The sequence below is a fragment of the Polypterus senegalus genome, chromosome 15 (genome assembly GCF_016835505.1).
Source record: "Polypterus senegalus isolate Bchr_013 chromosome 15, ASM1683550v1, whole genome shotgun sequence".
NCBI classification, from domain to species: domain Eukaryota; kingdom Metazoa; phylum Chordata; class Cladistia; order Polypteriformes; family Polypteridae; genus Polypterus; species Polypterus senegalus.
Genome location: NC_053168.1, coordinates 125,156,777 through 125,175,901, shown reverse-complemented (window position 1 = coordinate 125,175,901; position 19,125 = coordinate 125,156,777). Strand labels below are relative to the sequence as shown.

Here is a 19,125-nt window from a genome sequence, read left to right as displayed (position 1 = left end):
TTCACCGCGCTCAATTGAGGTCGCCCTTTTGAAGCTCGCCTTTTTGTGCGCACCCTTATTGACTAGAGCCTATATATATACACATACATCGGGTGCGGAAAGTATTCAGACCCCCCTTCAATTTTTCACTCTTTGTTATATTGCAGCCATTTGCTAAAATCATTTAAATTATTTTTTCCCTCATTAATGTACACACAGCACCCCATATTGACAGACAAAAACAAGAATTTTTGAAATTGTTGCAGATTTATTAAAAAGGACAAACTGAAATATCACCTGGTCCTAAGTATTCAGACCCTTTGAACCCTCAGTATTTAGTAGAAGCCCCCTTTTGAGCTCATACAGCCAGGAGTCTTCTTGAGAAAGATGCAACAAGTTTTTCACACCTGGATTTGGGGATCCTCTGCCATTCCTCCTTGCAGATCCTCTTCAGTTCTGTCAGGTTGGATGGTAAACGTTGGTGGACGGCCATTTTTAGGTCTCTCCAGAGATGCTCCATTGGGTTTAAGTCGGGGCTCTGGCTGGGCCATTCAAGAACAGTCACAGAGTTGTTGTGAAGCCACTCCTTCGTTATTTTAGCTGTGTGCTTAGGGTCATCGTCTTGTTGGAAGGTAAACCTTCGGCCCAGTCTGAGGTCCTAACCTCAGCACTCTGGAGAAGGTTTTTGTCCAGGATATCCCTGTACTTGGCCGCATTCATCTTTCCCTCGATTGCAACCAGTCGTCCAGTCCCTGCAGCTGAAAAACACCCCCACAGCATGATGCTGCCACCGCCATACTTCACTGTGGGGACTGTATTGGGCAAGTGATGAGCAGTGCCTGGCTGTCTCCACACACTGAGGAGAGGCAAGACACATGACAGCCCATATGGAGTTTGCTAAAAGACACCTGAAGGACTCTGAGATGGTGAGAAATAAGATTCTCTGGTCTGATTAACCAAGATAGAACTTTTTGGCCTTAATTCTAAGCGGTATGTGTGGAGACAACCAGGCACTGCTCATCACTTATCCAGTACAGTCCCCACAGTGAAGTATGGCAGTGGCAGCATCGTGCTGTGGGGATAATTCATTTATTTTTTCTTTTTAACAATATTTTCATCTTGATTTTTATTCTACTTTTCTAGGTGTTCTAATTGTTTTATTAATCCATTATTTACTAATTAGTGGGCCTGTTGCAGCCTTTGATTATTCTGTGTTGTTTGCCAGCGTGTCTGCTCTGTTCGTTTTTAATTGTCATTAATAAGATACAACAAAGGGGAAAAACAGCACAGAGAAAGGGCAAAATATAAAGAAATCAACAAAAGAGAGTTACACATTTAAATCAATAGCAAAAGCAGCAATATTTCTAAATGTGTTATAAATGTAAAACTAATGCTGCTGTGTCTTTCTGAATGTAGAATAAAAGGAAAATAATACCAGCTAATTACATGAGACGAGTGTTATAATGTGTTGTCACTGATTAGGAATCTGCTTGGAACAAAACCTGCAGCCACAGGGGGTCCCCAGGACCAAGTTTGGGAAACACTGGTCTGACCATCAGTGACTGGACTTTTGGTGATCTGTGATAGACTGGCATCTTCTTCAAGACTGGCTCATGCTTGAGCTGTCAGGGTGCACAGCAACTCTCTGTCGCCCTCTGGTGAAAGCAGCAAGTTTTCAGAATGGATGGCTGGACTGTCTGTTGTCTGTTTCTTTCAGATTTCAAACTGATTAGTTCACAATTCAAGCAGGTGTCTCTGGGCTGTCTGTGCTGTCATTCTGGAGGAATTGGCGGTGGTTTTGAATTTCCTCCATTTACAGACTGTTCCTTTGGTCTTGACACAGTCCAGGTCTGCTACCACAAATGTTTAGGTTCTTGGTATTTGTTCCATTTCCTCCTGATGAGACACTGCATATATGATGTGTAATCCATAAAGGACTAAGGGTGCCCTCATATTTGCACTTAGTAAATGCAGACTTGTTTTTTTTAGTTATTTATGAGTTACGTATTTTGTGTTGTCAAATCTTAAAAGGTGGTGTTCTTTTGTTATATTTTCCGAAACATTTTAATTATTTTGTCTTTAGGAGGACATTTGATGGACATTGGATTAGGCCAGAAACTGTACATCAATTGCAAAGGTGCAGGTCAGCCTGTAGGTAAGTAAATATTTGGGTTTGTGGCTTTACATTTACATTGGATTTCTTCTCTGAAGGCCTTTTTTGGTTCACTCACACACTGGAGTACCTGCACTTGTCATCATGTCTGTCTTTCTCTCTGCCCACATGAAATAACTGGACTGCCAGATGACCCATTTTGTTGAAATTTGGCACAGTTATTCTTTAAAAAAAATTGCCTGGGGAGTTCAGTTTTCATTGGGATTTTCATCTCGAAAAGAGCATTCAGTTCAAATGTTTCAAATTTGAAAAGCTCATATTTCAAAAGAATTTGTAACTTTTCAGAGATGTCTGTCATTTAACATTCTGTTTGACCTCAGTTACCAAAGAACCTACAATGTCTCACCTACCTAGAAAGAGGTCACTTCAGCTGGCATTCTGTATTTTGTATGTTTTTCTCTTTTATTCATCTGATATTCGATCCTGTTAGCAAAACAGTCCCCCACTGCAAGTAAATGAAACACCACGAGAGATTCTCTCCGTCGTCATATCGGCAGTGTGAGCAAACCTCTGCCACACCAACTCGCTTCTCCCGCTACTTGAAGTCGTAGCGGGTTAATTAAAGTGATTTTGTAACTTCAAAAATTTAAAAATGTAAGCAAGGAAAACTTGTGAATTCTAATCTGCAGAATTAGAATAATTCAATATTTCTCTGATGCTATAATAATTGTCAAAGCCACATAATGAACTGCTTTCCATCGTGGTCAGCACCATTTCAGCCAGCAATTTTAACTTCTTCAAATATTGTAACTCCCTCCATCAGGCACTTCTTTCCAAACTACCGTATTACAGAAATATAAACTACACTTACCCATAGACACTGTTTGGGAAAATAATCTTTAAGTAAAAATAGTCAAGAATCTCTAATAGTAAATGAATCCAAGCTGGGCATCCTTTATTACCTTAAGCCTGATGGATCAGTGAATTGTGACAAGACTGACTAATCTAACAAAACGGTGGTCTTGCATCAGTTAGGTTCCTTTGCATAATACGGTCAAGAAGCCTTTCAGTTTCAAGATTCAAGATTCTTTATTTGTTACGTACACAGTTATACAAGTACAACATGTAGTGAAATGTACCCTGATCGGCCATGAGACTGAGCATTAAAGTTAACAAATAGATTAAATGAAATGAAATTAGATTTCAAAAGAAAGTTTAAGTTAAAAGAAATTTTAAAAAGAGATTTAGAAAGGGTTATACTAAGGTGATACAACATAAGAGAATCTATATTACAATTATACAATTTTATAAGCAAGATTTGAACAATGTAAATGTAATAGAACAGACTATCTGTGTACTGTAAGTGCAGTGTGGTAGCTTGCTGGTTAATGTAAAAGACTTAAATGACATGGCGGCAGCTGAGATACTGGGAGGTAGAGAATTCACTTCATGGTATATTGAGCCTTTGAAAAGGTTTGTGGTGGCATGTCCAGGTTAAGAAGAAAGACAGCGCACTTAAACGTTACACCGCATCGCAGACATTTTGTGACTTGTTTAAAATTTGACATGGCTTCCTAACATTGCCATAGACCAGTGTTTCCCAAACTCGGTCCTGGGGACCCCCTGTGGCTGCAGGATTTTGTTCCAACCAGCTTCTGTTTTTAATTGGACTCCTGGGCTAATTAAGTGACGTGTTAGTTACCAAGTTCTGTGTTTTGGGAACAGTATAGAAATTAGAAAACTAAGTTTTGTAAAAAAAACAAAAAAAAAAACCAAAATATATTAAAATGTACCAAGCAGTTTTACAGGAATAATGTATTTTTTTTTTTCATTTTCATGATTTTCATTCTACTTTTCAAGGTGGTCTAATTGTGTAATTAATCCATTATTTACTAATCAGTGGGTCTAAGGCTAAAGTAGCAGCCGTTGATTATTCCGTGTTGTTTGTCTGCGTGTCTGCTCTGCTCGTTTTTAATTGTCATTAATAAGGTAGAACAAAGGGTAAAATAGAATGAAATCAACAAAAGAGAGTTAAGCATTTAAATCTATAGAAAAAGTCTGCGCTAATAGTGGCACGCCCGGTTCCAGTGGCAGCAAATGTACCCGTGCTTTGCAATAACGGCTGCATATACATATGTGTACAAGTAATAGGATGTCAGGGCTGAAAGGGTTAATTTCACCGTCGTGTGCCCTCCCGACTCTTTAGTAACTCAGAAAATGGTTGTATCATAGCCAAGTCCAATAATGACATATCTGTTTAGAGAAAGTAAAACATTCATCGTTTAAGTATTTTTAAATTTCATTTAGCTTTATGCTCCATTGTAATGCATTCATTACAACCCATGGGTTGCTTGTAATATTCTGTGAATACTAGGGAGCGCTGACATTAAAATGCCCATCGAAGCCAAGCAAGTAAGAAACAAATTCAGATTCCTGTTTGCCTTTCTGTGATGGCACAGAACGGAAGGCAGTCGAGAGTTGGTCATATTGAGTGCCACTTTCACCACCCACCCTCTGCAGTGTTTTACAATTTTGTGCCAAGCTGGTGTTGTATGAGGATGTGATGCAGCCAGTGAGGACGGACTTCACTGAGCACCTTTAGAAGTATGCGCTAGAGAAATGCAAACTTTGCTTTGTCTATTGTCTTATGAGCAGTAATCATAATCAGTCACAATCCGTCATAATAATCAGTCTTTGCTGAGGTCAGTCACTCTGGATTACACATTTTTGGTATTCGTATACTTCATGTTGTTGCAGTCTTTAGTGATTGTGTTATGGTGCTCACAGATCGCTTTGGGAATAAAAGAACAAATAACACTGAAGAAGCGGGAGTGTTGGGATCATAAACTTGCTTCGGGGGGTGAATATGTGCCCAGCCTTAGATGTGAAATTCTTGTCTGCCTTATGTCTCCTGCAGTGCTCTTGGATGCGCCAACTGGAATGTCGTCCGATGTCTGGTTTCAGATACAGGAAGATCTCTCACATCTGACCAAGGTGTGTTGGATATTTTTTTAGGGACTCTTGTTGAGAGCTCTTGGTGTTTGTATTTCTCGATTTTGGATAGAGAAGTTTAACAGAACTTGTACATAAAGGATGTGGGAGATATTTTAAATCTTCACTCTGTTTGAAAGGCTGAATCATTAAGGTTTATTAAACTTAGGATGAGCACGGCTAATCAAAACACACCCTTCCAAAGAGCTGAATATACTTATGGTGATTAATACAGTAAGTGACTATGTGAGGAGCAGTCATTTGTCTTGAATTTGCAGAAATGATTCTCTCTCTCTTTACATTCTTTAGAAATTTCTAAGTATTCATACATTTGCCGTAGTTTTGAATTTCTTAACTTTCTTTTGCCATGTTTCATTTGGCTTACCTAATTGTATCACACATGAATTGACATGCAGCTGTTCTTCAAAGATCCTTTTTGACTCCATTTGAAATGCGGTAGTCCGTTGTCTCCTCAAGGTGAAGTATCTCACTCCTCCTCATACTGGCTTTACTCCTGATTTCTGACTCCACTTCTGCCTATGGACTTTTCACAATTTTGGGTGAAGATGCAACAGATTTACGCCAATGCTCTGCCTCTGCCATGTAATTATTCTACATGATCAGTATTTATGAGAAGGGCATTTCTTTATATTCATATCTTGAGAATGTTTTGTAACATCTGATGAATTATAAAAGCACATGTTACTTGCAATTTGAAGAAAAACTCTTTCTTGTGTGTGTATATATATATATACTGTATGTACACTACACGCTCTCTGTGCATATACATATGTGTGTGTGTACACTACCGATCAAATGTTTTAGAACACCTCATTTTTTTTTAATTAATCAGTTGATATGCAATGAATGACCTTAAATGGTGAAAAAGTGCACAGTAAACTGCCAGATGTTTAAATTTAAAGTTTAGGTTAGCAAAAACTACAGATAAAGGATACATCAAAATATTACAAATGGTCCTTCTTCAGGGAACAACTAGAAGGTTACAGCCTACAGCTGTTCTGCAGCAGTTAAAGTAAATGAACTTTGCCTTGCACGTTGAAGCAAACAATTTGCACAGGTGTCTCCACTACTGTTGATGACTTAAAAATCCTGTGTCGGCCTTAAAGTAAACTTGGAACAGACCGTATTACTGCTCCCTCTGAACTACTGCTTGGGCAATATTCCAGTGATAATGGCAAGAAAACTGCAATTAACAAGTGAAATTGGACAGAGCATTATTAACCTTAAAAGTGTAGGCCTTTCATTTAGAGAAATTGCAAAACAAATCAAAGTGTCAGTGAGTCCCGTGGTGTCCTGCATAATCCAAAGGCAATTGGAAACTGGAAGAAACCCTGACACATATTTTTAGGAAGTCACTGAGCACTGGAGAGATTCCAACGGACTGGAAAATGGCAAATATTATCCCATTATATAAATAGGGTGAAAGGGCAGATCCAAGCAACTATAGGCCAGTAAGCTTAACATGAAACATCACAGGAAAATTAATGGAAGGAATTATTAAGGATAAGATTGAGCAGCACATGGCAAGGACAGGACAGTCAGCGTGTGGTCAGAAGAGGGAGGTGGTGTTTTACTAACATGTTGGAATTCTATGAGGTTGCAACAAAAGCATACAATCAAAGTGGAGCTTATGAGATTATTGATCTGGACTTTCAGAAAACATTTGATAAGGTGCCACGTGAGAGGTTGGGAATCAAATTAAAAGAAGTGGGAGTTCAGGGTGATGTTTTTAGATGGGTGCAGAATTGGCTCAAACACAGGAAGCAGAGGGTTAGGGTTTAGGTAGGAATATAAGTAACAAGCTGGTTAAGTTTGCAGATGATACCAAGATCGGTGGATTAGCAGATAATTTGGAATCCGTTATATCATCACAGAAGGGCTTGGGCAGATTTGTGGCAGATGAAATTTAATGTCAGTAAATGTAAAGCATTACATATAGGAAGTAAAAATATTAGGTTTGAATACACAATGGGCGGTTGGAAAATCGAGAGTACACCTTATGAGAAGGATTTAGGAGTCATAGTGGACACTAAGCTATCGACTTCCCGACAGTGTTCAAAAGCCGTTAAAAAGGCTAACAGAATGTCAGGTTATATAGCGCCTTGATGTGTGGAGTACAAGTCACAGGAGGTTCTGCTCAACCTTTATAACTCACTGGTGAGGCCTCATCTGGAGTACTGGGTGCAGTTTTGGTCTCCAGGCTACACAAAGGACATAGCAGCACAAGAGAAGGTCCAGAGAAGAGCGACTAGGCTGATTCCAAGACTACAGGGGATGAGTTACGAGGAAAGATTAAAAGAGCTGAGCCTTTACAGTTTAAGCAAAAGAAGATTAAGAGGTGACATGATTGAAGTGTTTAAAATTATGAAGGGAATTAGTGCAGTAGATTGAGACTTGTATTTTAAAATGAGCTCATCAAGAACACGGGGACACAGTTGGAAACTTGTTAAGGGTAAATTTTGCACAAACATTAGGAAGTTTTTCTTTACACAAAGGACGATAGACACATGGAATAAGCGACCAAGTAGTGTGGTAGACAGTAAGACGTTAGGGACTTTCAAAACTCGACTTGATGTTTTCTTGGAGGAAACAAGTGGACAGGATTGGCAAGCTTTGTTTGGCTGAATGGCCTGTTCTTGTCCAGAATGTTTTAATAAGGAAGGGATCTGGCAGAGCCAAAGTCACAAGCCAATAAGAAGACAAGTTTCTGAGTGTCACCAGCTTTTGTGACAGGCGTCTTCCAGCACAGCAACGTCAAGCACACCTTAACAGTGCAGGTTGAAAAAGGCAAACGTCAACTTCTACATGAAAAGGAAGCTTTGTGCTGCAGGTTTGACAGGGTGAGTGACAGCAATAAAGCCATTCCTTAAAGTACAAAATAAGAAATTGAAGCTTGCCTGGGCCATGAAATACCATCTGTGGGCCACTGCAGACGGGAAGAAAGTCTTATGGACCAATGAATCCAAATTTGGATCCAAATCTTGGATTCATCTTGTAGGATGTTTGTATGTCATCGAGTTGGTGAAGAGATGGTTCTTCAGTGTGTGACACCAGTTGTCAGACATGGAGGAGGATGTATAATGCTCTGGGGTTCTATTGCTGGAGGCAGAGCGGGTGCCTTGTACAGAGTGACTGGTATTCTGAATTACAAGGGATACCGCAGCATTGTGCAGCAGAGCGCTATGCCTTCTGCTCTGCGTCTAGTAGGTCAGGAGTTCATCCTACACCAGGCTATGTCAGAACTACTCCTTAAAATGTGTATATTTCTGTGAAAACCTGAAAAAACTGAAGTGTTCTAAAGCTTTTTGACCAGTAGTGTGTGTGTGTGCGTGTGTACAGTATATGTGCATATGTAATACAAAGTTGACTCACTCGCCTACCAACAAAAACAGGTACTGTTTAGTTAAAATGGTGACATTTGGCAGGATGATGCATCTACGTCAGTAGATATTCACTGAGAAAGGACATTTTGATATATCAATATTTAGGGGTAACCCCCAATAAAAAGAAACTTCTTAGCCCAAATTTAAACACAAAAATACTTTGATTTGATTGAAATTTTGTGATTTTATAGAAAAAAGGAAATTAGCTGACCCATGCAGTTTTATTTGTTGATATTTATTAGTCTTTCTGAGAGAATGCTTTATGCAAATAAAGGCTGGGGTAGAAGCAATGGATGGGCCAAACAATTACACTAACCAATAGGATGGACGGACAACTGAAGAAGGAGCAGTGACCTGGACAGGAAAAAGGAGACATGACCACATTTGTCATGTACAGTGAGGTCTGAAATGGAAGGAAAAAGTTAGAGGAAGCTCAGTGGTTAGCAAGGGTGCTATAAAGCTCCAGTGAGGGTGGCAGGCACTGGGGCTGTCGAACTTAACAGGCCCCCCATGAGTGACACCATTGTAGTATACATGCGTATTTGGGATGATAAATGCTCAGGTTTCACATTATCTCTACTGATTACCTGCTTCAATTCAAAAGAAGATACTTCTAAAAAATTGTGATTGCAATGACCCACAACAAAAGCCAAGAAAAGTACGGTTGCTGATAGGCAATGAATGGCATGTTGAAGTGTATGCTGTGCCAGTGATGTAATATTATTATTTATTAATAATCTTTTTTTTTTATCGATGCCTTAATCTAAGCTGATTTACAGCATTCGTGATACAATGAGTCAGACGTCTTTTGCCTTTCCAATTGGCAGGTGAAGTGAATTGCTCGTGGACACAGGGTCTGCACTAGTATTTGAACCCACAGCCTCAGAGTTTGAAATCCAAAGCCTTAACCATCACACTGCCTGCCAATAACAAACAAAAAAACCTACCTGGAAATTTCCTGGGTAATCTAGCTGAGTTTCGCATATAAATAAAGCTAAAGGCTAACACAACTGCCTTTTGGTGGAATTTCCTGTAAAGTTTGTGGGTTTGGGTTTTGTAGTTGTGCCCGTGCGTGTGAGCCTCATCAATTCCATACGACTACGGGTAAGGACTTCCTCCAAGTCAGAGGGTGTGTTGTGCTGTAATGGATGACAACGTTTCTTTCATTCTCGGTTACTCGCTTGCTTCCTGAGGTGTTATGGGTAACATGTCTAGCTGCATCTGGTGTGCACACACAAGTTTGTTAATGTTTTCCATTTAATCTTCTGACTGTAGAAGGATAGTAGGCGTTAGTAAGTAAAACCAACATACTGTTTTGTTGTAAAATGTATAAAATGGTGTCAAATGCTCCTGCTGTATTTATTCTCCAAAGCTGCGAGGTGTTCATGCTAGGACTCTGCTTTTCTGCAGCCCTCTCTCTGCCTTTACTCTTTTCTTTCTCTCTCATAATTCCAGCTGCTGTACTGTACCCACCAGTTTGCTGTAAAACACTCTTTCAGCGTCACAGAGAGGCGCACAGCAGGTACACGATTGTGCCTTTTAGTTTAATTGGCAGTTTTGTTACAGTTGGGACAGAGTTGATTTAGAAAAATGTTCAGGTGTTATTGTCCTGACAGTAGTTTAACAGATGGTATCTTCAATTGCATTGTCAAAATCGGGTGACCATACTGTCCATGTGAACAGCCATGTTGCTGTACTTGTGTCCAGTTAGCACTCTCAGATGACATCGGTGAGGTTCTTTTTGATTTGTTTTTTGTGTTTGTGGTGACATTTTGGTATAAAGTGATATTTGGTGAAATCAAAAAGAAACAGAGGGGCGTCATCATATCGGCAAGTAAGCCAACCAAAGAAGGAAGACCCGCATTAAGAAGGAAGGACACAAGGGTTCCTAGCTCTTCAGTATTTTTGAGGAATGAAACCCCAGGTTGTGGAGAAGTACTTATTTGGTTTGCTGACTTCTTTTCAGTGCGGGTGACAAGGGGACACTTGTGTTAGTTGGCAGCACTGAGAGTGAGTGAGCGGGTCAGTTGAACAGGTGTAACAGCTGAGAGGGGGCAGTAAAGCAGCCTCGTTGGTATGGCCTTGTTTGTTTCTTACAGCGTTCTATACACGCTCATAATGTGTCTTTGCATTAGAACTAAAGTTTTTATATCTGAGTTATTTCTTACAGTTTTTTTTTTTTTGTTGGCAATCAGCTTGCTCTCCACCAGTTTCTAAACGTGCTAAGAGGGAGACGGCTTAACTGTGTGCCTGCCGGCAGCCTGATGGGCGCTTAGCAGTGATTTAAAAATGACTTTTCTCTGCGTAAATGATGAAAATGTTCCATATTTTGGTTTACTGTTTATTAAAAAAGCCCTCCGGATTAGCCAGGCACTGCACTGAACCAAATATTTTTTCACATGCCTTATACAGGGAAAGCATTATCAAAGATTCAAAACATGGAGTTGAGATGTCCTGCTGTCACTCCACTCTCTGGTCCCTTTGTTCTTTTGTCTCTGGTTCTTTGCATGAAACAAAACTTTCTAACATTTGTACAACTGAGTCCGCCTGTTCTGTTTGCAGGAATTTGAAAGTGATGTGCCAGACCCATGTGATATTTTTTTAATTTTTGTCTGCACATTAAATCTTGTTGTGTTTTGTTTGACAAGTAATAAATCTTTAAAGAAATGTTACCGGCTACCTTAATATTTTCTGCTCTGTGGCTGCACTTGCTTTGGCAGCCGGCGGCCTGTAATTACATGGAGCCGTTCTAAGTGATAAAGTCGCATTAGTTGTTTCCCTTGATCTTATTCATGCGGGCATTTTACCCGTTTTGGGCTGCGTCTACAAATATGCTCACTAGAACTGCTGCCCTTATTAGTCATTAAACAAACGCAAAGGTAATGGAATCTGATAGAATGTCCTTTGTAGTTTTCTCGATTTTAAGAAGCTGACATTAATTAAGGTGAACTGTTTTGCGTGCTCTAAATTAAAAGTCGGCCTTAGTGGCGTATTGACAGTGGCAGCCATGTTCTTGTTCTTTTGTTATGGAATTACAGTGTGGTACTGAATGATTCTGTGGATGAGGCACAGTCATTTCATAGATTAATTCCTTTTTGTCTCATCTCTTGATGAGATTATTTTAGTACGGGTTTAGATACACATGTTGTAACTCGACTTTACAGCGTGGTGTTTGCATCACTTACTGTTGGAAATGATAGCAAGAGATTTGTATGAAGCTCTGGGCATAACGGTTTGTTATGGGCCATATTTAAACTGATTGTGTTCAGTTCATCTAATACTGCGTCATGTCTTTTATTTATTGATTATCCTGTTTTTTTATCTCTTCAGTTTGGTATCTGAAATCAATATTGTGCACTCTATGATAATTTAAATATCAGCTTGTTGACACTCTTACCTGTATGTCCCTTCAGACTAGTGACAATAATACAGCACTAATAAGAGACTAAAAGGTCAATACAACAAAGTCCACAGAGTGCAATATGGGTCAGGACTGCACAGGTGGGGCTCGGGTTATCGCAGTTTCAGCTTCTGCAGATACGAAGAAGCTTAAAACCTCAACATTCCTTTTGCTTTCTCTTCTTATGAACACAGTAAAGTAGTTCTAGCGCAGATGAGTAAGTAGCAGACCTCATGACCAGTCTAGCATAGTACAGCGCAGTATGTCAGTCCTGTGCCCATGTCACCAAGTGTAAAGCACCATCACAGGTCACCTGATTGATCTCCAACATGCCATTCATCTGAGCAATTAAAGCCCCTGCTTGTAATTCCCAGCACAGGCTTGTCATCTTGGGTTGGTGACACCCTGATTGATCCCTCAACGAAGACAGTATGTCCCTGCCGAGGGATCAGTTGCCAATTAGCGTTGGGTTTTCATTTGTTTTCCTACTTTTGTGAGGTCTTGTGTCATCACCAGAAAGTGCAGGATCTTCAAGCTTAACGTTCACATACTGGACATAAAAACTTTGATTTGTGGAGTAAAGCACAACATTATTGCTTTGTTAATTTATTAATATGTTTGAAATGTTTTTTTCTGTAAAATAAGTAAAAAAGCATTATGTGTTTTTTCCAGTTTTTACTAACAGACATTTTCAGTGCTGTTTCCAACTTGCAGGTTTTGTACAAAACACCTGGCAAGGCAGAATGAAAATTGTGATGATGATGATGATGATAAATCTTAAAAAGCAGGCTAAATGAATCATAAATCATCTCCTTGTAACACACGCAAATGCTTGTTACCTTCCAATAACTTAGCAGACCCAGTTTGAAATTTCTGGTGTCAAGCCTTTCATCCTGAGCTGTCATTATTAGGATATGGTTTGGGTTCAGACTCCAGAGAAGACGATGGATGATTTAATAATAATATGACAAAAGAAAGTTAAGAACTTAACACTGTGGAAAAATACAAATATTTGTAAATGTCTCATGAATCAAAATCTCACTCTGCTGCTTATTTCCAAATGCAGAATAAGAAAAAATAACCCAAGGTAGATCTTTCAGAGTGAAAAGGAATGACGAGTTGGGCTGAAGTCGTGCAGTCAGCCGGACTCCCATGGCTGAACTCGGTTGGCACTCCTTTAGTAGCCGTAGTCAGTGACTTCTTGTGCCCCTTGCACCAGTCTGCCATGAACCGTCATGAGGTCTACTTAAGAGAAGCACTTGCCCACTGGGGAGGTAGACCAGTTTTTGGAATGAGATGAGGTGGCCTGCATGTCGGTGTTATGGTTAGGGTGCAAAAGTGTGCTGCTGTTAGGCCAGCAGATAAGAAAGCAAGGTAAAAGATGAACATTCACAAATTTAGAGGTACAGTAGCTCAAAGTAAAATGCAACACCTTTTGTGTAATGAGCTGATAATGGTGACATTTACATCCCACGAGGCTTGACGACACAAGTCCATAGGTTGGCCTGCTGCTATAAGTGCTTAGACTGAATGCTAATGGCTTGCATGATGAATGCAAAGATCAGCACATTATTTTTAATGAAGGCATTTTCACTCTTGAGCTTGGTGCCTGTGGGAAGAAGCCAGAAAGTGATGAGAGTTCAGCACAATGCATTTTACCTTTAAAGTCCACAATCGAGGGGTGACCAGATATTCACTTAAAGTGGCTATGTTTGACTGTAGGTGATGTTCTTACTAGTTAGAACCAAACTGTTTGCCATGCAAGTGCGATAGCCACACTTGATGATTGTTTTAGCTTACCCAGATGTCATATAAAAGCAAAACGATCAAACAAGAGGGGCAAAGCAAGCACCAAAATGAAGGCTCCGTTCAGGCAGGCAGAGGTTAAACCCATTCATGGAGACAGTGCCGCTTCGTACAAATTGAAGTCTAGCAATTTTCATTCTGACCTGACTTACTGAGTCGGATGGGTTTAAGTGTGTTTGCTCATTACGCTCTTCAAGCAGGCACAGGCCTGTGGTGAGGCCTCTGGTTTCAGCTGTGTAACAAGAGGCCACCTGAGCTGTTATCTGTTGACAGGGAAAAGAGAGGTGTGAATGAGTAATAGGGAGCATCCCGACCTGGCTCTTGGGAGGCGTTCATTTTGGTTCTTTTCCACATCGATTAGCAGAAATTAATTGGAAAGTCTCGGGTTATTAACACATAAAATGGAAGCAGATGAATCAACAGATTAGAATGTAGCAATTAAAAATGAACTTGTGGTGCATGAAACTGAGCTGCATGTACTTGTGTCCAGGTGTGCGCTTACGACCGGGTTGGCCTGGGGTTCAGTAAAAGAGCCCCCCAGAATGAGACCACGGGAATGGAGAAGATTTGGCGAGAGTCCACCACCGGAAGGTAAGCGTGTCTGAGTGAGTATATTGGGTGTTGGGTCTACCCCACGTGTATTTTTAATAGTTATGAGTCCATTCATTCATTGAAACACAGAAAAGGTCACGACTCTTTAAAAACAGGCTAAAAGAATCCCAGTTCATCATCTTTGTTATCTAGTCATATTAGTGGGTCTTGCCACAGCTCTCCGAGTCCGGCCTTTCAGTCAGTGCCTGGGCACAGCTTGTGTGGAGTTTGTCTGCTCCCTGTGCACAGGTGAGGTTTTCTTCAGGGTATTCTGGTGTTCCACCCATGTTAGGTGGATTGAGGGCTCAAGTTGGCCCAGTGAAGGTGTGTGTGTGTGTGTGTGTGTGTGTGTGTGTGCGTGTGCCTGCCATACCGTGTAGGTTCTGACTTTACACCTTGGGCTGCCAGGCTAGACACTGGTTCCCTGTGACCCAGAGCTGGATAGATTTTTTAGTGTTGTTCTTGTTTCTTTGTGGTCCCCAGCCAGTCCTACCTGTTTCCAGCATGCAGGTCTTTTGAGCTTTTGTTGAAGACTTTGAGGTATCCCTCAGAGTTTTTTTAAAATACAGTTCTTCTTTCTTTGTCCTTTGTTTCTGTTGCCAGGTGCTGCACAATATGAAAGACAAATAAAGATTGGCTGCTGCTCGTATCATGCAAGGCCATTGTCACTAAGTCCTTTGTCACAACATAGTCCCAGCAAGTTGGGCTGCCCCATCTCTCTGTTGGACTACCGGACCGAGCATTAGACTTGGATATTCCTGCACCTCGCAAAATGGGAGGACTGGGGCAGGATAGGCACATGGCCAGAAAAAGAGAAGCAGTGAAGCAAAATGAGGATGGCGGTCCCTTCTAGCAGGGTTTGATTTCCGCTCCATTTATTATTGGTTTTCTCTCTAAGATTCCCATTTCCTTTTATATCTTTAAATAAATGCCTTCTCTTTTCCTTCCTCCTAGTTACATTATGAGTATTCAGGGGGCACAGCATGGTTCCTTGTCAGTACAGCCTGGCCAGAAACGTGCCTGTACATGTGACATTATTTGCACAATGTGGCGCTGCGGGACGGGGCTGTTTAAAGGCACATAGAAGGATGCAAGTCTCTGTAGGCCTCTGCAGCAACTGGGGAAAGCACAGCAGGTTAAAGGGAAGGCCTCCGACAGCAGCTTGACTATGAATAAAACCTCCCAGATGCTGTTTAGCGTGAAAGGAAGATGTGGAAGGTTCTGGCATGTGACAAGGCTGTTGAAGCAGGCTGTGGAAAGGGGGGAGAAATGTTGGACACGTAGCTTTGCCACCTCAAGCCAGTCTTCCTCTACCTTGATTAGAGATTGAGGAATTTCATTTTTAATCAGTGTGTCACTGGCTTCCTTCTTCATGTACATTTGTGGTGATGACACCTGGTGCAGCCTGTCATGAAGTTTGGGGACATCAGCTTTGTATGTTTTAGTGACCTTGTTTTATATTTCTCTTAAAAATCGATATAATTTATGTTTTGTTTGCTTTCAGAATGGTGGATGACCTGCACAGGCTAACCAAGGAGGCCAGTCTTCAGAAACCCTTCATCATTGTGGGCTCAGAGCTGGGGGCACTCAACGCGAGGTTCTACAGTCATGTTCACGACTGGTTAGTGCAGCTTTTTCTCATTCTCTTGTTTTGAATCTGTGGGCTCATTCGGCGGGCCTCTAGCCGTCACCTCTGATTCGGCGGGCCTCTAGCCGTCACCTCTGATTCGGCGGGCCTCTAGCCGTCACCTCTGATGATGTTCTTTGACAACTGCATATTCAGGGGTAAATTGTAACTCATCAGCCATCCATCCAAACTTTATTCACATACTTTCAGCTCTGAGGTTTACAAAATTAAAGCTGCTGTCTTAATGTAAGTGTGGGCCATTCTTCTGCGTCTCTCAGACTGCACTATAAAGGAGTGGACAAAAGGCCTGAATGGGGTGGACACATCTGCCACACTTTCACAAGCCTTAGACTACCATTTGACAATGGCCAACTTTGCCTTGCTGCTTCCTGTATTCTTATTGCTTTGATACTTCCATTGTAATTTCTTTTTCAGCATATAATGAATAATTTAAGAAGCAAACACATTTTAATATGTTAATATAAATTATGCAGCATGATAGTCTGAAATTACTTCTTTCCTCATACAATATATTAGGCCTGTTGGTCATTTCTGGATTAAAGTGTTTAATTTTCCTGCCTGCTTCCATGTTTCTTATCTCAGTCAATCAAAATGTGACCGAATTGCAGGAGGTCTTCACGTTTTTTGTGCTGCATTCAAATTTTAGCAGAGGGACTTTATTATCACGTGTATAGAGTACAATGAAATTCTTCCATCTTCCAAGCCTAGTTATGTAGAGCAGGGTTGCAGGGAGGGTTGGAGCAGGCGTTGGGTGCAAGGCAGAAGCAAGCCATGGACAAGTGCCAGCTCACTGTACGATGAATGCACCCATCCAGGGCCACTTCATCATCACCCATCCACCTAAATGCCATTTCTGTGGGAGAAAACTGCAACGCTTGATGGAAATCCACACAGACACAGGTAGAACATACAAACCCCTCACAGGGAACACCTAAGATTTGAACCCCGGTCTCCTTTTTGGAAGGCAGCTGTGCCACCACTGAGCTGCTCTAGAACGTTCAGTCTGCCTCCGCTGAAAACCATGAGACACATTGTAATGGTTTACTGTTTTGTGCTGTCTTACTTATCTGTCTGCCTGTTTGTCTGTCTGTCTGTCTGAAACTTCGCTTGTTAAGACACAGAAGGAAGTATAAAACAGGTAGGCACATTTATAGACTGGTGAAGCACTGTACAATAGTTTTATATTGTCACTGTCCTCTGTAGAGCCTATAGTGACATTCTTTGCTTCTTGTGTGCCTCACATCATCACCACTCTCCTGTGTCATGATTTGCAAATAAAACCTGACTTCCAAACTTCTGTCTTCCTTATCTGAAAAATCTCGGTATATGAGGTGTGGCAGAAAAGTAATAGTAAGTAGTTTTTTACTTACCAAAGTTTTTATTTTTTTCAAACATCAATGTTATCCCCTTCAAAGTAGTTCCCTTGGGCAGCTACACACCGATGGAGACGTTGTTCCCACTGTTGGTAGCAGCGCTGGAAGTCTTCAACCGGTATGGTCTTCAGCATGTCCGTTACACTCTTTTGGATGTTTTCTAAAGTCCAGAAATGACGTCCTTTGAGGACATTTTTCAGTTTAGGAAAAAGTAACAGGGACTGAGGTCAGGTGAATAAGGGGGCTGGGGAACCACAGGAATGCCTTTTGAGGTCAAAAATTCTGTTATGGAGAGGGCAGTTTTTCAGCACCAGTTTGGCACAGACCTTTCGCATGTGCAAATGTTCTGTCAAAATTTGATGAACGGTAAATCTGTTCAAATTTAATTGTTCACTCAACATTCTTAATGTTAAACGACGGTCTGATCTCACAAGAGTGTTCACACGTTGGATGTTTTCATTGGTTTTCGAAGTTGAAGTACTCCCTGAACGCTGTTCATCTTCAACGTGTTTTCTGCCTTCCAAAAATGATTTGTGCCAGCGAAAAACTTGAGCTCGGGATAAAGAATGTTCCCCATAGGCCTGTTTTAACTTTTCAAACATCACACTTGCCGTTTAATGGCACAACGTTGCTCCAAATTCCGCTGTTCCACTTTGTGTGACGCACAACCAAAAACACAACTTCGCTAACAGCAGTCACAAAAATCACGTAGTTAACGGAAGGAGTTGAAACTCGCACTGAGCTATGGGAGGGTACTGATACACGGGCTCTATCAAGGACAACAGCGCAGCGTTGCCAGATCGCTTGCAGTGTTGCCAGTCTCATTACTTTTCTGCCACACCTCGTATATTTGTCCTTATAGACAGAGTAAGGATGGTTGTAGTGTACCTAACTTACAATCTGTGCCATTGTAAAGTTAATTTTCAGTACACACTGCTGTTTTGTAGACTGATTACTCCACAATGTGCACTGGCACTTTATCAGACTCCTGCATTGTTTTATAAATCCTTTTACTAGTGACGCCAACAAGCAGCATCACTGAATGGTAGGGGCAGAAAAGGAAAAAAAAATAGTGTAAACCATCAAATGTGTGAGTTCGGAATTGCCCAAATAATCAGTTTGGCTTCTATTTTGTTTGCCTTTTAATCCCAATTCCACTTGTAGCCTGACAGAACTCGAGTCTTTGTGGCTACTAATAGGTGCACGGTCGGCACTGGCCCTGGGTGGAGTATCAGGCCATCACAGGACCGGGCTGGTGGCTTAATTGTACAGACATTCTGGATCTCCATTTTATGACTTGTGAATGTCCACACTGTAGCAGCACAGACTTGCAAGGTGTGAGCCGACACCTGTGGAACACCTCGGTCTCCTGACAGGCTTGACTTCATTCTTAGTGGCCCCGCGTACCCCTAAATGGCGTTTTAGAAATGCTCATTGCTATCTACTGGAGCTCGGACACTAAATGGCCAGTCTGCCAGTCTCCCTGAGTGTTGCATATGTGAGGCCTCCTGTACTGTCTGCTGAATTTTCATGTGATTCGAGAGGACCATGATAAGAATGTGTTGATCGGGACTGTGGTTATGTCTGCACAGGGAGGTTTCGGATCTGGTGCTTATTGATCCAATCCCAGAAGACATTTTTAAGGAGGAGATGTGGCAAGACTACTGGTAAGTTGTACTCCTATTGTTTTTCATGCTCTGCTTTTACCAGAAAGGACCACATATTTTCTGCTGGCTGTTTACATTTTTGCACATTTTTATAACAGCATTTAAAACGGATTAAGAGGTAGTTTTGCACATTCATGTAGTCATTATGAGTGC

General features: G+C 41.1%; 1 protein-coding gene across 1 annotated transcript in view; it reads left to right on the top strand.

The window, feature by feature from the left end:
• si:dkey-122a22.2 overlaps positions 1-19,125 on the top strand; it is a 40,804-nt gene that overhangs the window by 2,368 nt on the left and 19,311 nt on the right. The window contains exons 3-7 of the mRNA XM_039736680.1: positions 2,063-2,134; positions 5,010-5,086; positions 14,184-14,284; positions 15,789-15,905; positions 18,898-18,972. Coding sequence (XP_039592614.1) covers positions 2,063-2,134; positions 5,010-5,086; positions 14,184-14,284; positions 15,789-15,905; positions 18,898-18,972 — 442 coding nt within the window. The remainder of the gene's footprint in view (positions 1-2,062; positions 2,135-5,009; positions 5,087-14,183; positions 14,285-15,788; positions 15,906-18,897; positions 18,973-19,125) is intronic.